General features: G+C 36.7%; 1 protein-coding gene across 1 annotated transcript in view; it reads left to right on the top strand.

Annotated features, from left to right (window-relative positions):
• The window catches only part of PTPN4 (protein tyrosine phosphatase non-receptor type 4), a gene marked incomplete at its 3' end in the record, with an annotated part of 67772 nt that overhangs the window by 38448 nt on the left and 9008 nt on the right, over window positions 1–20316 (top strand). The window contains 10 exon segments of the mRNA XM_082001835.1: window positions 3842–3998; window positions 5019–5177; window positions 10184–10343; window positions 12431–12514; window positions 12600–12656; window positions 13979–14135; window positions 15642–15808; window positions 18317–18407; window positions 18493–18554; window positions 19278–19424. Of these exon segments, the coding sequence (XP_081857961.1) occupies window positions 3842–3998; window positions 5019–5177; window positions 10184–10343; window positions 12431–12514; window positions 12600–12656; window positions 13979–14135; window positions 15642–15808; window positions 18317–18407; window positions 18493–18554; window positions 19278–19424 (1241 nt within the window).

Raw genomic sequence — 20316 nt, 5'->3', positions numbered from 1 at the left:
CATTTGTATTTGCAAACTCCCTAACACTACGTTGCAATCTCCATTTCGAAAAATCCAGTCTTGCTTCAGCCATGCATTTATTCAAATTAAATAAATAATTCTTCAGTTGCTTTAAACTGCGTGTGTCATTTGTGGTGTATCTGCAGCTTTGTATACAGTTTCAGTCTCTCGGCCTGAAGCAGTAGTCACCAGTTTTGCTGAGAAACGCATTCCCTGTACTCCTTGTCAAAATGCAAAAAAAGGCTGTGGCTCCAGGTTATATTTCTTTTTGGGACTGAAATTATTTAAAAGATTCCCACCTGTATTGCCAAACAATACCTTCTTTCTTTCCAAGCTCCTGTGGGAATTTAGCATTTCAGCTGTGGGATGCAAAACAAATTCTGGCTTCAAAAGCTTTTCTGTACTGTAACTTGAGCTAATATGATTTGTCATGCTTTTTTTTAGTTGCATTATGTAATATCATCCCTGCTAATCTTTCTTTTTTTAAAATTTATTTTATTTGATGCAGTATTGCAGTTTGTAAGACTATTCTTCATTTGGGGGGCAGGAAAAGTTTTTGGTCTCTATCCCTATTCAGATAGGGACATCAACTTTTTTAGGAATGTCTGCAGATACACCAAAAATTAAATCTGAAAAGAGTTTACTCTGTTAACTAGCAGTGCCCTGTGCTGGGGTGCAACAGAAGCATGCAGACTGAGCAGACAAACATGGAATTTAGAATTTCAAAATTTACCAAAGCATTTCAAAAGGTTTTTACAGATTATTCTCCCCCTTACCCCCAACCCCGGCCTGAGTTATTTGACTATTGTAAGGAATTAGTGATACAGGAGAAACTTGCGGGAATATTTCACAACATATCTTAAAAGTTAATAAAAAAAAAACTTATTGTTAGATTTAGAAGTGTTAGCAGGAGAACTAGCATCAAAAAACCACAGCACTGAGAAGTTCGGTGCTGCAGTGTGGTAATTTTTTCTTTGAAATTTCTGCAAAGACAGGAAATAGAGGCAACAAACATGAGTGGGTGGGACTCTGAGGTTAAAGCTGTTAATAAAATAATTGAAACGAATCTTTGCTGATAAACGTTGCAGCTGTTTATTATGATAGTAAGGTATTATTTCTGAAAGATCAGACCCTATCCACAGTAAAAGGTGAGTTTTCTTAACGTTGGATTTTTTGATAGGGAAGAAAGTGATGCTTCTCATTTATAGAGTTATGTTCATTTGTTGCATAGATTGAGGAAGTTTTCAAAAATGTGACTTAGGATACAATGTGGTGGCTTTTTTTGAAGCAATCAAGAATTTAATTTTTAAAAAAACTTGTTTTGTTCCCTCCCTGTATATTTTGTGTCTCTTTTTGTAAGTTAATTTGTTTTATACAAGCAAGGATAGTGCCCTTTCACTGTTGTTGCACTTTTTTTAAAAAAAAACAAAACACAACAACAAAACAAACCACCAACTTTCCTATAGTCTACTTGTTGCCTTTTCACTGAAGGTAAATAAGGTTCAATAGCTGCCTTTACATGTCTGTCAGAAAGTACTGTATCTGCAGTCCTGTATTTACCTAATCTAGCATTGGGTATATTGGGTTCCTCTGCTGTTTTCCCTCAGTCCGTTCTTTGGTTAGTAGAATCCACCTCTTGGTGCTAATCTGTTGGCTGGAAGAGTCAGCAAAGGCTAGCTAGTGATAGCTTTGAGTAAATGAATAATGAATGGATAAGATTAGACCTGCATTTCAGTTCTGCTGGTTTCTTGTTATTTTACCTGTTCAGAACTGGTCAAATTTGCTATATTTGTGAATAAAAGATATGAAAGTGGTTTGAGTTGCTCACATTTGAAGCAAATTACAGAAATTGAAATGTTGGTTTAACTGATATGATATCAAGCCAATTACTTTTGAATCAAGTTAATACTACTTGGAATATATGCTAAGAAACCAAATATGTTTTTCCTCAGGAATTAAATAATTTATATTTTCCCTGTGTTCAAATATCAATATACCATTAGATTTTTCTTTTCCCAAGTGGAATAAGACCCAAAACAGTAGTATTTCGAACAGCCCATCTTGCTTAACTGTCTGAAATTTGTCAGCTGTTATTCACTAAGGCTTTAGAGCAGCAAAGCAGTCTGCAATACATGTTCAGAACTGCTTGGGGTTGTAAAACCAAAAATAAGTCCTCCGCACACCACTCCTTTAGTATCAAACAAACACTCTTGACATTAATAGAATTTATGTATTTCCGCATGTGAGGATAGATTATTCAATATGACACTTGATTATTGTCGTAGACTTTTTTGATAATATTGAGGACAGTCTGCTTAAGGTGGTGGCTTGCATTGAGTTTTAAGTTCTGTGAGAAGAAAAATTTATTGGTAACTCAGGTTCTCATTTTCAGAATGCTGAAATTGGTGTGTGGGTAGTTCCTTAATTTCTCTAAGTTCCTTATTCCTGGACTTGCGCTTTCAGTAAACCAGTAAGGTGATGATGATACGAAGATCAAGAACAGCTATGATGTGTCCCAAGGAGAGCAAAGGTTGAAGTTATTTTGTGAATGCGGGTCTATGGAGCTATGGAAAAAATGGAGGAGTTACACTGATACGATAATATGTTGTCACCTCATTGTGCAAAGCCAGAGAGTACAGAATAGTGAAAGAATATAAAGGGAATGAAATTGTCATGGCACAAAAGACTTAGGAAATTGAGGTATTGCTGGAACAAGAGAGGACTGGGTAATGATAGAGGAGAAATTTGAATGATATATAGCACCATCAAAGTAGTAGAAGTAAAGAAAAACCGATAACACAAAACACACAAGACGTATATTTAAGGATTGTTTAAAAGAATTTTTGTTGTTGGCTAAAGAATTTTCAGTTTAAAACAAACAGCAGAAGTCTGGGTATGTTTAGTTGCGGGATGACTGAATCATTCTGTGTGGTGCTAAGAAAAAAGCAACCACAGTTCTTGGATGATTCATTTGATGATTTCCAGTATAAAAGGGAAATATACTGTTTCATGAGAGATTGCAAGTATGGTCTCATTTGTGTTTAAGAAATAAGCGAAAGCAGCAGAAGGGGATTGTAGGTATCCTGGGATGACTGGAGAATGAGAAGAAAAAGTTTCCTCAATATTGAGAAAGGGCAAGGAGTAGAAAATACAATTCCTTCTGTATAAAAACACTGGCGATAATGACCTTTAACCTGAAGGACATTTCTGGCACAAAACCAAATGAAGCTTGGTTACCCACAAAGAAGTTTAAATAGGATGAGTGCATCTGCCTTACAGGTGACAAAACGTGTTCTGGAAGAAACCATGTCACCTTGATGGAAATCCCTGATGAGTAAACAAAACCCAGCAGCTCTGTTGCTATGTTGATGATTACCCACTTTCAGTTCTTCAAAGTCTTTGGGAGTTTTTTTGGGCTGATGTTTCCACTGCTTTATTTTTTCCTGAGATGGCTGAATAGTTGTGGTACTTAGAGGTTTGGGTTTGGTTTTGTTGGTTTTTTTCATTTTTAAGTTCAGACCTCTCTGACTGTTCTGTTGGAGTCAGATTCTCTTTGAGGCATTTCTAATGCCTAGTGAAGTTTAGTGGGACCCTCTTCCTTCTTGACTGTCTCCCTCCCAGCCAGCAGTATTTCATGACTGTATTTCATTGATATTCTTATACAAAGTACAGAAAATGAAGTACAATATATTGAGAAAATACAGAACTGCCAGTGTAAATATAGATTTGCATTATTACATTTCCTTTCATCCATATAATTTTGTTTCCTATGATAGAACATAGTTTCATTGTGGTGAATTTTATGTAATTTTGTTCTTATCTCATTTTTTTTTTTGATTAGTCATTTTACTTTCTTCTTCTAGATCCCCCAGTAAACCCTTGGTGCGGAAATTAATGAGTGGGATGGACTGGGAAGTAGTGAGTAGGAACTCACTGTCTGATGATAGGTTGGAAACACAGAGCCTACCATCACGGTCTCCACCTGGAACCCCAAATCAGTAAGTAGCATCGACTCTTGTCAACCTAGAAGTGACTGTCTGCCTCTAACATGAGTGAATAACTTGTATAATAAAAGGGTTAATGCATTGTAGAGACAAGTATAACTTCGCAAATTATGCGTTGAGTGGTTCTCTGGAACATTTAGCTCCAGATAAGAGAAACTATTTGGGGGTGAATTTTAGGTGCTTCTCACTCAACATATACAAGGTGTAAGATGTAGCATGCTACCCTAAATTTGAGAGCTTGAGTTTTCTCAAGCATAGTTAAAACTAAATGATTCATTTGGCTAAGAAAAGAACTGATAATAAAATATGTGGTATTTTAGAAATAATGGATTCTGGTTAATACCATTACTTAAAACATTGGGGGAAATTACTTAATCATAAATCCTCACAGGTATATTCCCCTCAATTTTTCTGCATTTCCTTTCAGAGCTTACTCTTTTCACATGATAGAGCTTTCTGGTTTGTGTTTATACTTAGTGAAAAATCATGCCCAATTTCTTCTGGAAAATAACCAATTTTCTCAGTGTGCTGAAACTGGCTTAAGAATCCGTATTATCTAATTTTGTATTGCATAAACCAGAAGGTTTTAAGATTCATTGGCATTGCAGCATATTATTCAAAAAGCTGCTGTTGTAAATATCTGTAGCATTTAAAATTTATTGTAAAAAGTGTGTAATAATGATGCTTATAGCATAACATAACATAACTTAATCATGCATGTTCCAAAGCATTTTAGGGAAGTTGCCTCTGTCACTATGCTAGTTTTCACATTTGAAAACTTTGGGTCACAGGAATGATAAGACTCTCAGTGCAAAGTTTATGATTCTTCTAGGAGAAGATGCAGGGGCTAAATTGTTTCAGTGATTTTTGAAACCTTAAATTATTAAAAATATGTATATGAACATATGCATGCACTGAGAGGAAATAATTATTTTAGCATTCCTTTTTAGGGGTGGTAGAAATGTAGATTAATAACAATATTCTCACATTGCACTGCTGTGCTTTCCCTCGTAGTCGCAACTCTGCCTTCACTCAAGAAGGAGCCCGGTTACGACCCTCATCAGTTGGACATTTAGTGGACCATGTAGTTCACGCTTCCCCAAGTGAAGTGTTTGTAAATCACAGATCTCCATCTTCCACCCAGGCTAATAGCATCATACTGGAATCATCGCCGTAAGTCCTCTTGGTTGTTACTGTGTGGTAGCATGCAGGACTTCTGAAGACAGTTAGAATTCTTTGCCATTAAGAATGTAGTGCTAAATGCTTGAGCTGGGGAGCCAGAAAATCTAATAAAAAGGTAGCTGGTGTTTAGGGAGTATTAGCATAGATCTTATAGGTCTTTACTTCTGTATTATTTAATTTTCAATATCTGACATGTTCCTGGTGCAGGATTATAATACCTTCCCTACCCAGCCACCCAAAATGTGGGTTTGCTGTGATGTGACCATCAGTGTCTGGATGTGGAAGCGAAAGTTATTTTTTTTCATGGAACTGAAGTATGTTCTTTTGTGATAGAAGTTTTTAATTCCCATGAGGTTGGAAATTTTGCTTTTTGTCAAGGCACAGAAGTATGAGTGAGCTTTACAAATTACCTAGCCACAATAACTTTTTAGCCCCCCAGCATTCTGGGGTTCCTAGTATGTTTTGTGTATTGTTACAGAGTATATCTTTTATTTTTTTCAGATAGCACTATAAGGCTTTTTTTCTGTTATGATGAATATTCTTCTGATACTGTAAGTTTACTATGCTGTGGTGGGAAAAATAAAAACTACTATTGTGTATCAAGTCCAGAAGTCCAAACAAAAAAACATCAAGTTATTCGAAGATATGAAATACTCAATAACTTGTGGCCAGAGTACAGATTAATTGGGGGAAAAAAAAGGTGCACAACATACACCTTACTAACACTGCCGTTGTACCTTTTTATATGTGGTTATACATGTAATGCTAAACTTGCCCTCATAATTTTGTATAGTCTCTGTTAGCAAGGAAATTGTGCAAATGGTTTCAAAACCATTTGAAAACTACAAAACAGCACATACATAATTACATGTTCATAAACAAATTGTGTGTCTCAGGAAAAATTACTCTGGGAAGGTATTTGAACACCATTTTAAAACCTTGCTTGGACTGTACTTTCAGTTTTAACAACTGTGCGTAACTTTGTGGAGGGAAATAGAATACAAAATTTTTAAAGTTTTGTAAAATAACACAAGATGCTTTTTATCATAGGGTCCAATAGTTATAACTCGACCATCAGCTAGTTATTTAGCTTTCAGAGTTATAAACCAGTAATTTGGCCTAATAATATAAAATTCCCTTTTTTTGGTGGGCTTTTTTTAACCTATTCACATAGCAAGGGAGTCTCAAAACTGGAACACTTGTGAGCCTTTTCTCATATTACAGTTTTGCTGTACAAAGGCCACACAGGGTCAGGTTCCTTCTCTTCCAAGATTTCCAACTGAAGACAGTTAGGAGAAACACTTACTGAATGGTAGAGTGATACAGTGAAGTAAGCACAGTTCTTAAATATTCTCTTTTATTCATATGCCTTTACTCTAACTTAAGTTGTAAAAGATGTTCCTGACTGTCCTTGGGATTTGTTTATTTTAATGCCTGATTTCTTGCGTAAGTCACCATAGAAATGAGTCTTAAAAAGAGAGGAAGTGGTTTTGTAAATTAGTTATGCAACTATGGCTGTTCTTTTTCATGATTTTGCACTTTTTATGCCCAAGCAGAAGAACTGTTGCTCTTCCATCACTGAGTTTTGTGTTTTATTTTTGGTTTTTTTTCCCTTGTTGGAAGCTTAAAAGTGGAATTTAATCTCCCAGTATAAATATCTAGCATAAAATATTTTTAAGAATGAGGATGTTGACTGTCAAAAATACATGAGCCCCATTAGGATCTCCTAGAAGCTTCAGGTGATGTTATTGATTCAAGATTTGAGATTTATGAAAGAATGTAGTAGTCATGAAGTTCATATTAGCTGTATAGTTTAAAATGATACTGTTTTACAGTCCAAAAAGCTATTTCTTAAACAGTTTGATCTTTCTGAGTTAAAAGATTTGAGTAGTCCATCTGCTAATTTGTTGGGAGTTTTTATTTATTGATTAAATTTACATATGTAAGAAAGTCAGAGGGGCTAACCTGACAGGCAGTAAGCTTAGTGACCTCTTGGAGTTTGGAGTCAACATAGCATAGAGTTTCAGTGCAGTTTAGAAGGATATTATAGCTTAGCTAATACAATCTTTAATTCCATACTAAATTAAGAGATTTCTGATTGTAGTTCCCTGAGGTAATTATCACCTTAAATTCCAAAAGCATGTGATATGTGCTTAGTTTAATAAATTTATTGGGGTGTGTATGAAACTTTTGCTTAATATATTAAAAGGTCAGACCAGATTATCTGTAACAAAAATAGCCAAAGCTTGTCAGTGCTGGGGTTTGTGTGTTATTTTATTCTTATGTAAATTGCTGAATGCAGTAATAGAGAGCTGCTTTGCCTGCAAAATAGGCTGCTTTCACTGCCATTGTCTAAGCATTCATAAGGAAATTCAAAGCTGACTGGGCAAATATAAAGCAATGAAGTTTTTGCCCAAGGCTTGATTGTTAGTTCTCACAATTCATTATGCTAATATATTGCCGTACTTGCATTGCTGCTTCTAAAACGCTCATTTAAGTAACTTTTCAAATCTTTTCTATAAGTTTGTATGTTTGGTAGGAATTTATGTGTTTGTTGACATGTATATACAGACATCTAGTAAAACATAAGAGCCCATCTTTTACTTTTATTGGAATGACTTCTTCTATGTCTCTACTCCATGTTTTCTATTCCTTTTTCATTCAGTTTAAAACTCTGAGGAGTAATTGTTTGCAGGAAAATACATAACTATGTTGCCCTTCACTTAAAGGGCTGAATAATCTGTGCCGGCCACACTTGAATGAATGAATACATAGGCAGTTAAAAAGCTCTGGGTGACCTTTGTACATCAATGTCTAAATAATTTATAGCTGCCTTGAAAAATTCATTTTGCGAATGTTGGAAATCATATTTTTCTCTTTCTCTGCAAAAATGAATTTAGAAAAGCAGCTTATCCTGAAAAAGAAAATATAAGGATGATATGCTCTTTTTGTACTGTCACTTGCATTGAAAAGTGTTAAGAAATATTATTTTTATTCCCTGGTGTGTTTTGAACATGAGATTCTTCAGACATCAGATACTGAATAATTAGTACTTTTTTTCTTTTAACACTGCATGAAAAAAATATTTTCAGAAAGTTGAAATTAAGCAAAAACATACGGAAAAAATATTGCTAGGATCTTTTCAAATGCATTGAAAAAAATCAATATTTTGTTTTCCAAGAAAATTGACTAAATTTTTAAAAACTGAAATGGAAAACTTGTGGTTTTTCAGTGTTCCATTTCCCATGCAATTTTCATGCTTTTTGAAAGAGGTTCATCCTTTATTTGAAATCACTGTAGACAAGTGTGAACTGATTTTTTGTTTTTATTTGAAAACATGTATCTGGGATCTGCCTTTCTTTAATTCCATAGAAACAAATTATACGGTATGGAATTTGATATGTGCCTTAGGTTTTCTAACTTGCAGCAACTTGAAATGTTATGCTGTCTCGTAATGAGAGTCTTGCGCTGCTAACAATTTACTGTGGCTAGACCAGATAAATACAGTAGGGCTACTCACGTGGTTACCCGTGCTTTTTAGAGGGATGTTATGCTATGAGTTACCACTACAGCTTGCTGATAACGAAAGGGGTGGTGGCCTATTTCTAGCTTCTGGGAGCGTACTTCCCTCCCTGCATGGTGGTCAACCTTGTGATGAACCAGTTCACCTTGTTGAACCACCGGAGAGCTACCCAGGCTTGTCCAAAGAGTCAACGTATCTTTGCTTGCTGGGTAAGCTGCCTTAGCCAAGGGAGGAGCACCAAAGTGCTTCAAGGAGGGGGCCATGGGTGTGGGTGAAAGAAAGGATGGAGGCACCCATTTTTGGTTGTAGCGTTCTCTTTAGATTTAGCTGTAACCTGTAACTTCATTCTTGGTGGTTTTTGGATTTGCCACTAGTATCAGTGGGCTGTTGCCATAAGTTGTTAAATCACTTAATCATACCTTTTAATGTGGTTCCTGGGGAGGAAGGCATGTATCCTCGCTGGTATTTAGAAACTGGCATTCAAACAAAGTTAATGGGAACTATGTGCTAAGTGGCCTTTTGGGCCCCTCAAAATGTTGTTCTTAATTCTTAAATATAAAGGCATATAATGAAAAATGAATCATATTTATGTGATACAAATTATACAGTTACGCTTTTATTCCAAAAGGACTAATAAAGGAAATTACACATAAACACAGAGAACATTTTTATTAATCTGCAGCAGAGTGCTTGCGGATCTAACACAGAAATAGAACTTTCTGCTATTTCATCTTCAGTAATGGTGTTATATCTCAACTAAAAAATGCATGCGATGAATGCCGTTTTTACAAATGTCTCAATGCTGCGCATGTTTCGGGGGGGACTATGTTCAGGGGGATGGGGGAAACAAAGTTCTCTTGAAATGTATACGTGTACTTTTAAGTTGAAAAATTAAAATTTAACACTACCATCTCCAGTGGGCTTTTCAAATAAGTGCAGGGGGACAGTTGAGTTTTCTTCAACTTGCACTCCTCCTATTTTCAGATCAAAAACCAAAAACTAGTGTGGGAGCGCTTTATTATGCTTCTTGTGTCTGTTTTTAAGATCTAAATTGCAGGCATTAATTTAAGATGTGAACTAATTGATTTTCTTACTGAGGAAAGTATATTAAGTGATATCTTAAAAATAATTTTTTTTTAGTAAGAGTGCAGAGTATAAATACAGTGAATTTTATAATATTCCAATATAAAGTGGGTTAAGACTGCTAAAACCATTTTAAAAAAATGATGTATAAAAGATGAACTTACTGGTTCTGTGTACAGTTGCTTGTCAAAAAAAAAAAGCAGTAACATGTCCAAACATACCCTTCCAATATATTCCACCAGTGTACATTTTTGAGATTCTAAAAATACATACAGATATTCAGCTCTCAAACTCTTGCGTTTCTTGTAGCATTTTCACTTTATTTGGAACCCTGATAGAACTGTCAGTATCTCATGATCGTTCCACTTCATACTTCTATTTTGGTATTTAGATCTCAAGAGACTCCTATAGATGGGCAGCCTCCTGCGTTACCACCCAAACAATTTAAAAAGAACAGTTGGAACCAAATTCATCATTCACACTCACAGCAAGAACTGGATAACCATATTAATGAAGCATTTGATGTTCCTGCATCACCTGAAAAGTCCACAGTAAGTTTTTTGGATCCAGTTTAACCATTCTGCTTGTTTTCAAGAATGATAGTCCTGCTTTTCATGAGCTTGGTGCTGATGCATTTCAGAGAGTTGCTTGTGTTTGTGCCTTACACTGCAGCATTTCTGCTATACATACTGTCTCTTTGCTAGCTCCCACTATTTGTTCCACCTACTGAAGTAGTCCTTTGTCAGTTGTCATCAAATGACTGCATTGGGATGGATATGCAAACATTTTGAACATTAGCTTTTCAGCACATGCAGAAATTTCTAACTAAGCTCTTTGAGCAGTCATTTACCATCAATTTTAAAGAAGACATTGCAGATACTACCACTGGTGTTTAATCTAGCTTTTATCAAAAAGCTGAAACTAAAAGTTCCTACCAGCTTCTAGAGCAGTTTTGTCAGAAGAGGCTTCTTGAATCTGTGGATGCATTTCTCATCAGAATTTCCAAGAGACTCTGCCAACGGACCTGTGACAACAAATGTACAGATCTGAGTAAAAGTTCTTTTTCTATACTTAAGCATGTGCTAGATGAGTAAGCTAGTCAGGTGATTGTTTTCTGACTGAGCTGAGATCTCACTAACCATTTGATTTTTGTCCTTCCAGAAGTGTTCAAATGGTTCTTGGTTTTATACTGATGTGGGACGAGAAATGTTTTGCGGGATGGGAAAACTGTTTAGCATCCAGATGTAGCAAATACTGTATAAACAGTTTTGCCAACTTCAGACATTCAAAATTAGGAGTCAGTTCCCTAAATTGATATTTTAGAAATGCCTTTGGTTTATTTTTATTTGCATTCTGAACTCTTAAGCCCACAGTGTTCTCAGGCCTCCTTACAAAGTTAAGATTCCTATAAAACCCATATTTAATTTCATAGCTGGGGTTTTAATAAAACACGCAACAGTAAAACTTGTAAATTTATGAGCATTTGGGGAATGCTGTAAAAAAATTTGCTTTAAATAATAGGAGAATTAACAGCTTTGTCTAATGTCAGTGTTTACCTGAGTCATATTAAAGTACTGTTCTGTTTTGAAAGATAACACTACTTTACTCATCAAGATTTTCTACTCTGTATTCAGTTATCTTTACCAAATTGACAAAGAAAACCTTTCAGTTGTTTTTTAACTCCTTTTAGTTCTGCAAAACCAACACAGCTGCATGAGAATGAGATTCTTTTTTTCCCTGTGCATTGTCAATGTGATTGTTTGCTGTGGTCCAGTGGGCCACATTTATTGAAGTTCTCATTTGATCAGCTGATAGCTTTTTATTTTGGGTATTAGAAAAGGAGGAGCACAGCATGGCTCTGAAACTTTGTGAAACTGTAAATTTAGAATTTGGAAGGTGGGTTTTCTTTCTCCCCCCCCGCCCCCCCCCCCCCCCCAGCTGCTTTTCTGAACAAAATGCAGTTCAGGTTCCTGCACCACTGAAGTCTCTTCTGCTGCTCTATCTCAAATATCTTAAGAAAATTCTTCACCATTTTGATTTCATTTAACTATTGAAATTCCTTCGTTGGTTATATGTATAGAGATTCCTTCGTTGGTTATATGTATAGAGATTCCTTCGTTGGTTATATGTATAGAGAGTCTATTTAGAAAGGTAGTAGGACAGGTATAGGAGTGACAACCTTTACTCCATCTGCAGTCCCCAAGTATCCAGTCTGAGAATGTCCAGAAATATTTGAAAACAGATGTGGCCGGGAGTCCCTTCAGTCAGACAGGTTAATGATGATATACAGTGCTCTCTTCAGGTTTTTCATTACAAACTGCTGCTCAAAATAGCCTGTTAAAGCAGGAAATTATTATTCCCTTTTTGTTTGGGGAATGCAATGGCACAAAAGTTGCCAAACGCTGCAGGTGAGCACTTGGTTGCTGTTCATTCTGCCCAGGAACCCAAGTCTTGTCTCCTGTGCCAGTGAACATAGGCTAAAATGACTTGCACATGATCAGGCTTCGTACGCACCCTTCCTTCTCATTAACGTATCTTACACTGTTACGTTCCTCTTCTCCCCCAAATTTTTATTACATACAGTATTTTCAAGGTCTAACTGAACAAAATATATATTAATGTAATTTTTGTTTACTAGCCCAATGGTGGTGTCCCTCATGACAATCTTGTTATGATCAGAATGAAACCAGATGAAAATGGAAGATTTGGCTTCAATGTAAAGGTAACAGTACATCTATTCCTTTCACGTCTATTAAGATTATTTCCTGACGTTTGTCACGTATCACTAATTTAATTTGTTTTTAAAGGGTGGGTACGACCAGAAGATGCCAGTAATAGTGTCCAGGGTAGCTCCAGGAACACCTGTAAGTTATCAAAAAAACAAACTTGGTAGCAATATTTGTGTATCTTGAAATATGTATTCAAAACTGTAAATGATATATTTCATAGTTGCTTATGAAAATTAGATTGTTATATAACATTATCCTAACGAAGCAAATTATGTGCAGTAAGAATTTGCTTACGCCACATAACATATCTCAATCCTCAAAAATATTTTTTTCTTACTGAAACAAAATTTAATTCCTGAAAATTACAGGGCGTTACAGGTGTTCAGTATGCACTATTTCTTGAGCTGTGTCATCCTAAAAATACATTTACTTTATTACTTTTTAAAAATATAGGCATTCATATAATTTCATGTAAATTACATATTGAAAGAGTCTTTTAGTATATTAAAAATAACTAAAATAGCAAATCTCTCTTAGTGACAGATGTAGTTGAATAAAGCCACGATTTAGATTGAAATCAGACATGAATCATTCATCAGGTCCGATTTGTCTGTTGTTACTGGTGTTTAGTGATTATCGATAGTGTCTTCAAACTAGGCACAATATTTTATCAGTTGAATGCAAAAAATACTGACCTGGTGTTCAGCTGACTGGAGTCAGCTCTGTGTATACCTTTTAGAGTACACTTAAGAAGTACAGCTTTCTCTTCTTTGACTATTTGAAACTATTAAAATGCTTGCCAGGAGTATTGTTCTTGTCCCTATTAATTACTATTTCTGAAATATTTAATAATTAAATAATTTTGTCTGAAAGCTTTAACCATCCACTTTCTAAGGAGAAGGTATTTGGTGGTGGCATGTGCTCTTTCTTTTCCGCAACGATGTTTAGACTATGGTTATAATTACTACCTGATTCCTCTCTGGGATTCCTGGGATTTGTGCATTGTCTTGGGTCCTTGTCTTACTCTTGTCATTACAGTTGTGATATTTCACACCTGAAGCATTTACGCCTGTGAAATTGATTTGGACAAGGTGTTGCCATGTTACTCCCTTCCCTTCAAAGATAAGAACATCCTGGTTTTTAATTTCCTATACAAAATGTGATTCAAACAGACGAGCTTTCTACTTCAACCAGAGGAGTGGAGTAACAGCTACCAGAAGACATGTTACAATGACAGTCACCTCTCAGTTGCAAACTGATTTGATGTGAACGGCACTCTCTTACATATTGTGTAACACTTAAAATTTATCATTTGAATACAATGCAGCAACCATAGCAACTAGGCTGTTGGGATTCAAGTCCCCAAGTATAGTTACTTGAGGTAGCTATTTTAAGGTGAGAAATTGGAAATGACTTGTTTTACAGACTTTGTTTTTCCCCCCTCTCACACCCTGCAGGCTGATCTCTGTGTCCCTCGTTTGAATGAAGGGGACCAGGTTGTACTGATTAACGGGAGGGATATAGCAGAACACACCCATGATCAAGTTGTGATGTTTATTAAAGCTAGTTGTGAGAGACACTCAGGGGAACTTGTGCTCCTAGTTCGACCCAATGGTGAGTTGTACATCATCATCCACACCCTGCTTTCATTTTCTAACCTCTGTTTTGTGTCCTGAGATAGAATGCTTAACGTTTTTGTAAGAAAGAACTCCCTTCCTTGAAAAGGAATTGCAACAACACAGTGGATTGTACAAATCCTGATTGATCCCATACCCTAAGGAGCTGCGCATAACTAAGTGTTGAAAATTAATATGAAAGTCAGAGATCAAATATTTTTGAGAACAAAATTGAAATTAGCTCTTTATCTCATTGATGAAAATGTCCGGAAAGCTATATGGATATTGAATGCAGTTTCTGAGGTTGCTGTTAGGCCCCTAGGGAAATAACAAAACCCAAACGCAAACAAAAAACCCCTCACCAAACATCCAGTGTTTGGATGACTTTGGAGGTCAATACATAGAAAATCCTTCCGTATGCTTTTAAAACAATCCAGAATGACTGGTAACGTTTCAACTTGAGGAGGCTTGGTAGAAGAAAGTGCAAAAATGCAGTCTAAATAACAGCTTGTGCAATATATTCAGGAAGCATGCTGTTTGAGTATTGCCAGCAGATGGTCACTGGATTTAATTCTGCTGCATATCCAAATTATAATACAGTTGCAGAGGAAAAAGCAAAATGAAAAATAATGATGCTTAATTGGAATAATTGAAATTACTTTAGTACTTCAGTACCACAAAGTACTTCAGCCACCTCACAAAAATTTTTTCCTTTATTAATTTATTTATACTCCCCACTTACTTGTGCTCTCATTCTGTGTGAAGTTCTCTTGCAGGTTTTGCGTGCTTACTTTCTTTTTCAGATAAAAATGTTATCTTTGTTTACAAATTTACTAAAGCAGTTTCCCTTTGTGTGTTGATTATCTTTGTATTCTGGATAAAAACATTTCAATTGTAGAAGTGAAGAGTTGCCAGTTTCCTCCTTCATGGTTATGGAACATCATTTAAAAACAGACTTTTGAACAGCATATGTCTCTGCTATGTATAGGAGAAGATGCATATTATTTTTCAGTTCATTTACAGGCAGTGCACACATACAGCATTCATAGCATTATAATGGCATGTATTAATGCCATTTTCTCAGATGGTCTGCACATCTCGCCCTAATTACTGAAACCTAAAATCAGGTCAAAGTTAATTAAAAGTAAAAATGTAAATGCAACTATGATGACTTTAGAGGCATGACGTGAGAATCGGAGATGAGGGAGTTACATCAGACAAGGCAGGGTATAACATGAGTTTTCATCAAAATTTTAGCAGTCGGTGTGCTTTCACTTAAAATTACTATAAAAAAAACACAATAGTGTTTTCATGGATTATAATGATCAATAAAGGCTACTTGTTCTTGCTGATGGGAACTAAAATCAGTGTGTTAATAAATGTGGATTTTTCTACAGGAGAAAAATTTCTACACTTGTCATTTTTGCTGTTTTAAACAAATGACTTTGTTAACTTTACTTGCCAAACAGCATGTTCAGAGTGTTCATACCTTTATTTGTTATAGCTGTCTATGATGTTGTGGAAGAGAAGCTGGAGAGCGAGCCTGACTTCCAGTACATCCCTGAGAAATCTCCACTTGATGGTGTCCATCAAGATGATAATGCTCTGAGGGAATCCATGATTCAGCTAGCAGAGGGGCTTATCACTGGAACTGTTTTGGCTCAGTTTGATGTGAGTACTGTGTCGCCTGTAGCTGTGTGCAAGTTCCAAGTCTTTTGTGACAGTAATTACTTTAAGCAGAGCAGATTTCTGTGGAATTTCAGTAGAGTTAGCATCTTCTAGCAAAACAATTGTCTTACACTGTCAAAATAAAAATAACAAAAAAAAAATCCAGTCCTGTATTGTATGTGCGTACTTATGGGATAGAATAATCCTAAGACTAGTTTTTAGTGTTTAAGTAGCTTTATTAATTACTTAGAGCTTTTTGTGGTTATCAGGGACCTATTGCAATAAAATACTTTCATAGAGATGAAGACTGAAAAATGTATACCAAAACACGTGTTCTGTACTCAGACCTTCATTCCATATCTAAGTTGCTGTAGAAACTGAATGACAGCTGAGCTGTTGGCATTTTATGGACAATCTCAGTAAGGGAAGGTAAAATTACCAATGGAAAATACAACCCTGTGGTGGGTTGACCTTGACTAGACAACAGGTGCCCACCAAAGCTGCTCTGTCAGTCCCCATCCTCAGCTGGACAGGAGAGAGAAAATATAACCAGAAGCTTGTGGGTTGAGATAAGGCCAGGGAGAGATCAGTCAGCAATTACTATCATGGGCAAAACAGACCCCTCCCTTCTTCCCGGCCTCAGCTCTGCTCCCGATTTCCCTAATGTCTCCCCCACCCCTGAGCAGCACAGAGGGATGAGGAATGGAGGTTGTGGTCAGTTCATCACAAGTTGTTTCTGATGCTCCTGCCTCCTCAGGGGGAGGACTCCTCACATTCCTACCCTGCTCCAGCGTGGGGTCCCTCCCACAGGAGACAGTCCTCCATGGACATCTCCAACATGAGTCCTTCCCATGGGCTGCAGTTCTTCACAAACTGCTCCAGCCTGGGTCCCTCCACAGGTGCCGTCCTTCAGGGACAGGCTGCTCCAGCCTGGGTCCCCCATGGGTCACAAGTCCTGCCCGCAAACCTGCTCCAAGTGTAGGCTCCTCTCCTCACGGGGCCACAGGTCCTGCCAGCAGCCAGCTCCAGCGTGGGCTTCCCACGGGGTCACAGTCTCCTTCGGGCATCCCCCTGCTCCAGCGTGGGGCCCTCCCCGGGTGCGGGTGCAGATCTGCTCCCCCGTGGAGCTCCATGGCTGCAGGGGCACAGCCAGTCTCCCTGTGGGCTTCCCCCGGGGCTGCTGGGGAACCTCTGCTCCAGGGCCTGGAGCCCTCCTGCCCCTCCTGCTGCTCTGACTTGGGGGTCTGCAGGGCTGTTTCTCTTACATATTCTCACACTTCTCCCTGGCTACAAATCCTGTGTGCCTTTTTTTTTTTTTCCCCCTTTTTAACTATGTTATCCCAGAGGCGCTGCCATCATCGCTGATGGGCTTGGACTTGGCCAGCAGTGGGTCTGGATCGGACACAGGGGAAGCTTCTAGCAACTTCTCGCAGAAGCCAGCCCTGCAACCCCCACAGCTACCAAAACCTTGCCACGCAAACACAATACAAACCCTAATTTTAAGGGTTACAACCCTAATCTTAAGGATTAATACAACAACGTCTTCTATAAACAGTTGATTTTTTTTATGACATATTTAAAAAGAGCAGTGCACTTCCTGTGGGGTTCAAAGCTGCCGATAGCTGTAGTCTTTCTTTAGCACTAACTTGGGCCTTGATGATATATTCCGTATTTAATACATGAGATCAAGTGACTTAAAGCAGGAAGCAGTAGGTTTGTAAAACACAGCAGTTTGATTTCTGTGAATTCCTCACCAAATGGAGACCTAACATCATGTATTACAACATATATTTATAAAATATATACCATTCTTTAAGAACTTTGGTAAAATTTACTTTTATATATGGAAAGAAAAGATTTTCTCGAAGTGATTTAAAATCTCTCCTTAACCATACATTTTCAGTCTCCCAAACAGGTTCAATGTTTAAAAGGTTTTAAAGTGCTTTTTATTGAACCTGGATAATTTCACTGCTACTGTTTGCAGCACAAGGGTTGTAGCAATGCGTGGCTAAGGCGTGAGAGGGCAAGAACCTCTCACGATTTTGTGATTTTTGTGCAGGAGAAGCACGAGGTAGCCCAGGATTCGCTCTACAGTAACTGAAATATGGAAGGACATCTGGGGGAGGAAAAAAAAAAAGAGTGAAACAACTGTAATGGAGGTAGATGCCTATACACAACACAATCTGCTTGCCCCAAATCACTGTGTGGAATGTCAGCATCAGTCAATTCCCTTACCAGTATACAATTTTGACTTTTCTCTGGGTCAGTGTTCTTACGGAAACTTGAAATTTAACATTGTTTGTCTTTAAAAAATTGTGACGATGTCTTGATTATTTTCAGTGATCTCACAGCGTCACTAAATTCATAGTACTATCTTTTGAAAAGTATTTTCATATGTGTTGAAGCTACCGTTGCTCAGTAGTTTATGTTCTAAAAAGTACCTCTAGGCAAATAATATACAGACGGGTCTTTTGCATCTATTATGGTCTGACCATCAGTCTTTTCTTTTAGCAATTGTATAGGAAAAAGCCTGGAATGACAATGTCATGTGCCAGATTACCTCAAAACATTTCCAAAAATAGATACAGAGACATTTCGCCTTGTAAGTATGTGTGTTTGTATACGTGTTCTAAAAATATTTTACTGTGGTTAGTAAATAAGTAACGTCTTTCTAAAAAATTTTTCAGATGATGCTACACGGGTTATTTTAAAAAGTAATGAAGATTACATCAATGCAAATTATATAAACGTGAGTAGTATTTTTCAAAAGAGCTTCTGACATTAAGTAATTTTGCAATTTTTCAATGGCGAATTTGATTTAAAATTTTTTTTATAAATCTAGTTCAGACTAGAGCGGCTGATAAACCTATAGTCAGATGGTTTGAAATTTACTGTATGTATATACTTATTTGCTAATGCTTTGTGGCAGGTGTTTTTATAAATGAAACTAAGAAAAAGAAAAAATACTTAAAGAAGTTAGCCCTCTACTTGTGGAATCCATTCTCCTTTTCTGTTTCCTAATGCGGCAGTAGTGTTCATCATCAGTAAAGTTTAATCTGGCCCCCCTGCCTCATTGTCAGTAACAACAAAATTACAGCCACTTACTTCTCAGGAACAAAAAACAAAGAGATTAAATTCCAAGATCAGTATTTTAAAAGCTAGCGTCAGAAACCTGCAGAGCATGAAATGTTTGCCAATTGCTCTATCATTTTTTTTCCAACCATTAATCTTGATCATAGCAACTACTTAACTGTCAGTTAATATGTGAATTGTACTTGGATCTTTGTAATAATTTTGCATGTGAAACACTTCGAAGAATTTTTATCTGTGCAAATCTTTATTTACTAACTCATAATAAATAGAATTACTATAGTTGATGCTTTTTTAATGTATTGGTTACTAAACACTAAATGTCTGATGCCTGATTTACATTTGCTGTAAGACTTAAAATAATGACTTTGTCTTCTCATAGATGGAAATCCCTTCTTCCACAATAATAAACCAGTACATTGCTTGTCAAGGTCCATTACCGAACACTTGTCCTGATTTTTGGCAGATGACTTGGGAACAAGGTTCGTCTATGGTTGTAATGTTAACGACTCAAGTTGAACGGGGCAGAGTAAGTAAAAGATTTCCTTAAATACTACTTGCATTATCTTCTAAAAATCGGTTGGTGATTAGCCTTTAAAAGATGAGCGGAATATATTATTATGACATGTAATATGACAAGGGGTAATGGTTTTAAACTATTAAGAGGATAGATTAAACTATTAAGAGGGGAGATTTAGACTAGACATAAAGGAGATGTTTTTTACAGTGAGGGTGGTGAAACACTGGTGCAGGTTGCCCAGAGAGGTGGTAGATGCCCCATACCTGGAAGCATTCAAGGTCAGGTTGGACAGGCCTCTGAGCAACCTGATCTAGTTGAAGATGTCCCTGCTTATTGCAGGGGGGGTGGACTAGATGACTGTTAAAGGTCCCTTCCAACCCAAACCGTTCTATGACTTTTTTTTCCTAAGAGCAGTGCATTCCTAGTACTGTTGCAATGATGACTCTTGCATTTCAAACCTTCCGGTATTGTTAATGTAGCTAATATTTAAACTTTGTTCACCTCTGAAATACATTGAAGTCTTCACATATTTCTTAAAACATTTTTAGATTTTCCTGTTTGATTCTTTATTGTAAAGTAAAAAGCAACTAGAATTTACTTTCATAGAATTTTTGTGTCTAAACTTCAAATGAAGGAGTTCCAAGAAGTTTCATCAGTTTTTGTAGAGTAATTGTTTGGTATGTAGAGAGATTAATTTTTTTAAGGCAGCCTAACACAGCTTTGTAGTGTTAAAATCCCGTGCCTGGATGGCTGTCTTTAAGAGAATACTTGATAAGCTTGAAATCTAAAATTTTTCATAAAATGTTCTTCTGTGGTTATAAACATTTGTTTAATCATATGAAAGAATCATTGTCCTTTTAAGTCATTTACATACAAAAATGTGTAAAAATAGAGTACTAGT

Source organism: Phaethon aethereus (genome assembly GCF_964289735.1).
Source record: "Phaethon aethereus genome assembly, chromosome: 6".
NCBI lineage: Eukaryota > Metazoa > Chordata > Aves > Phaethontiformes > Phaethontidae > Phaethon > Phaethon aethereus.
Note: the sequence above shows the minus strand (reverse complement) of the source record. Positions and strands in the feature narration are given on the sequence as shown.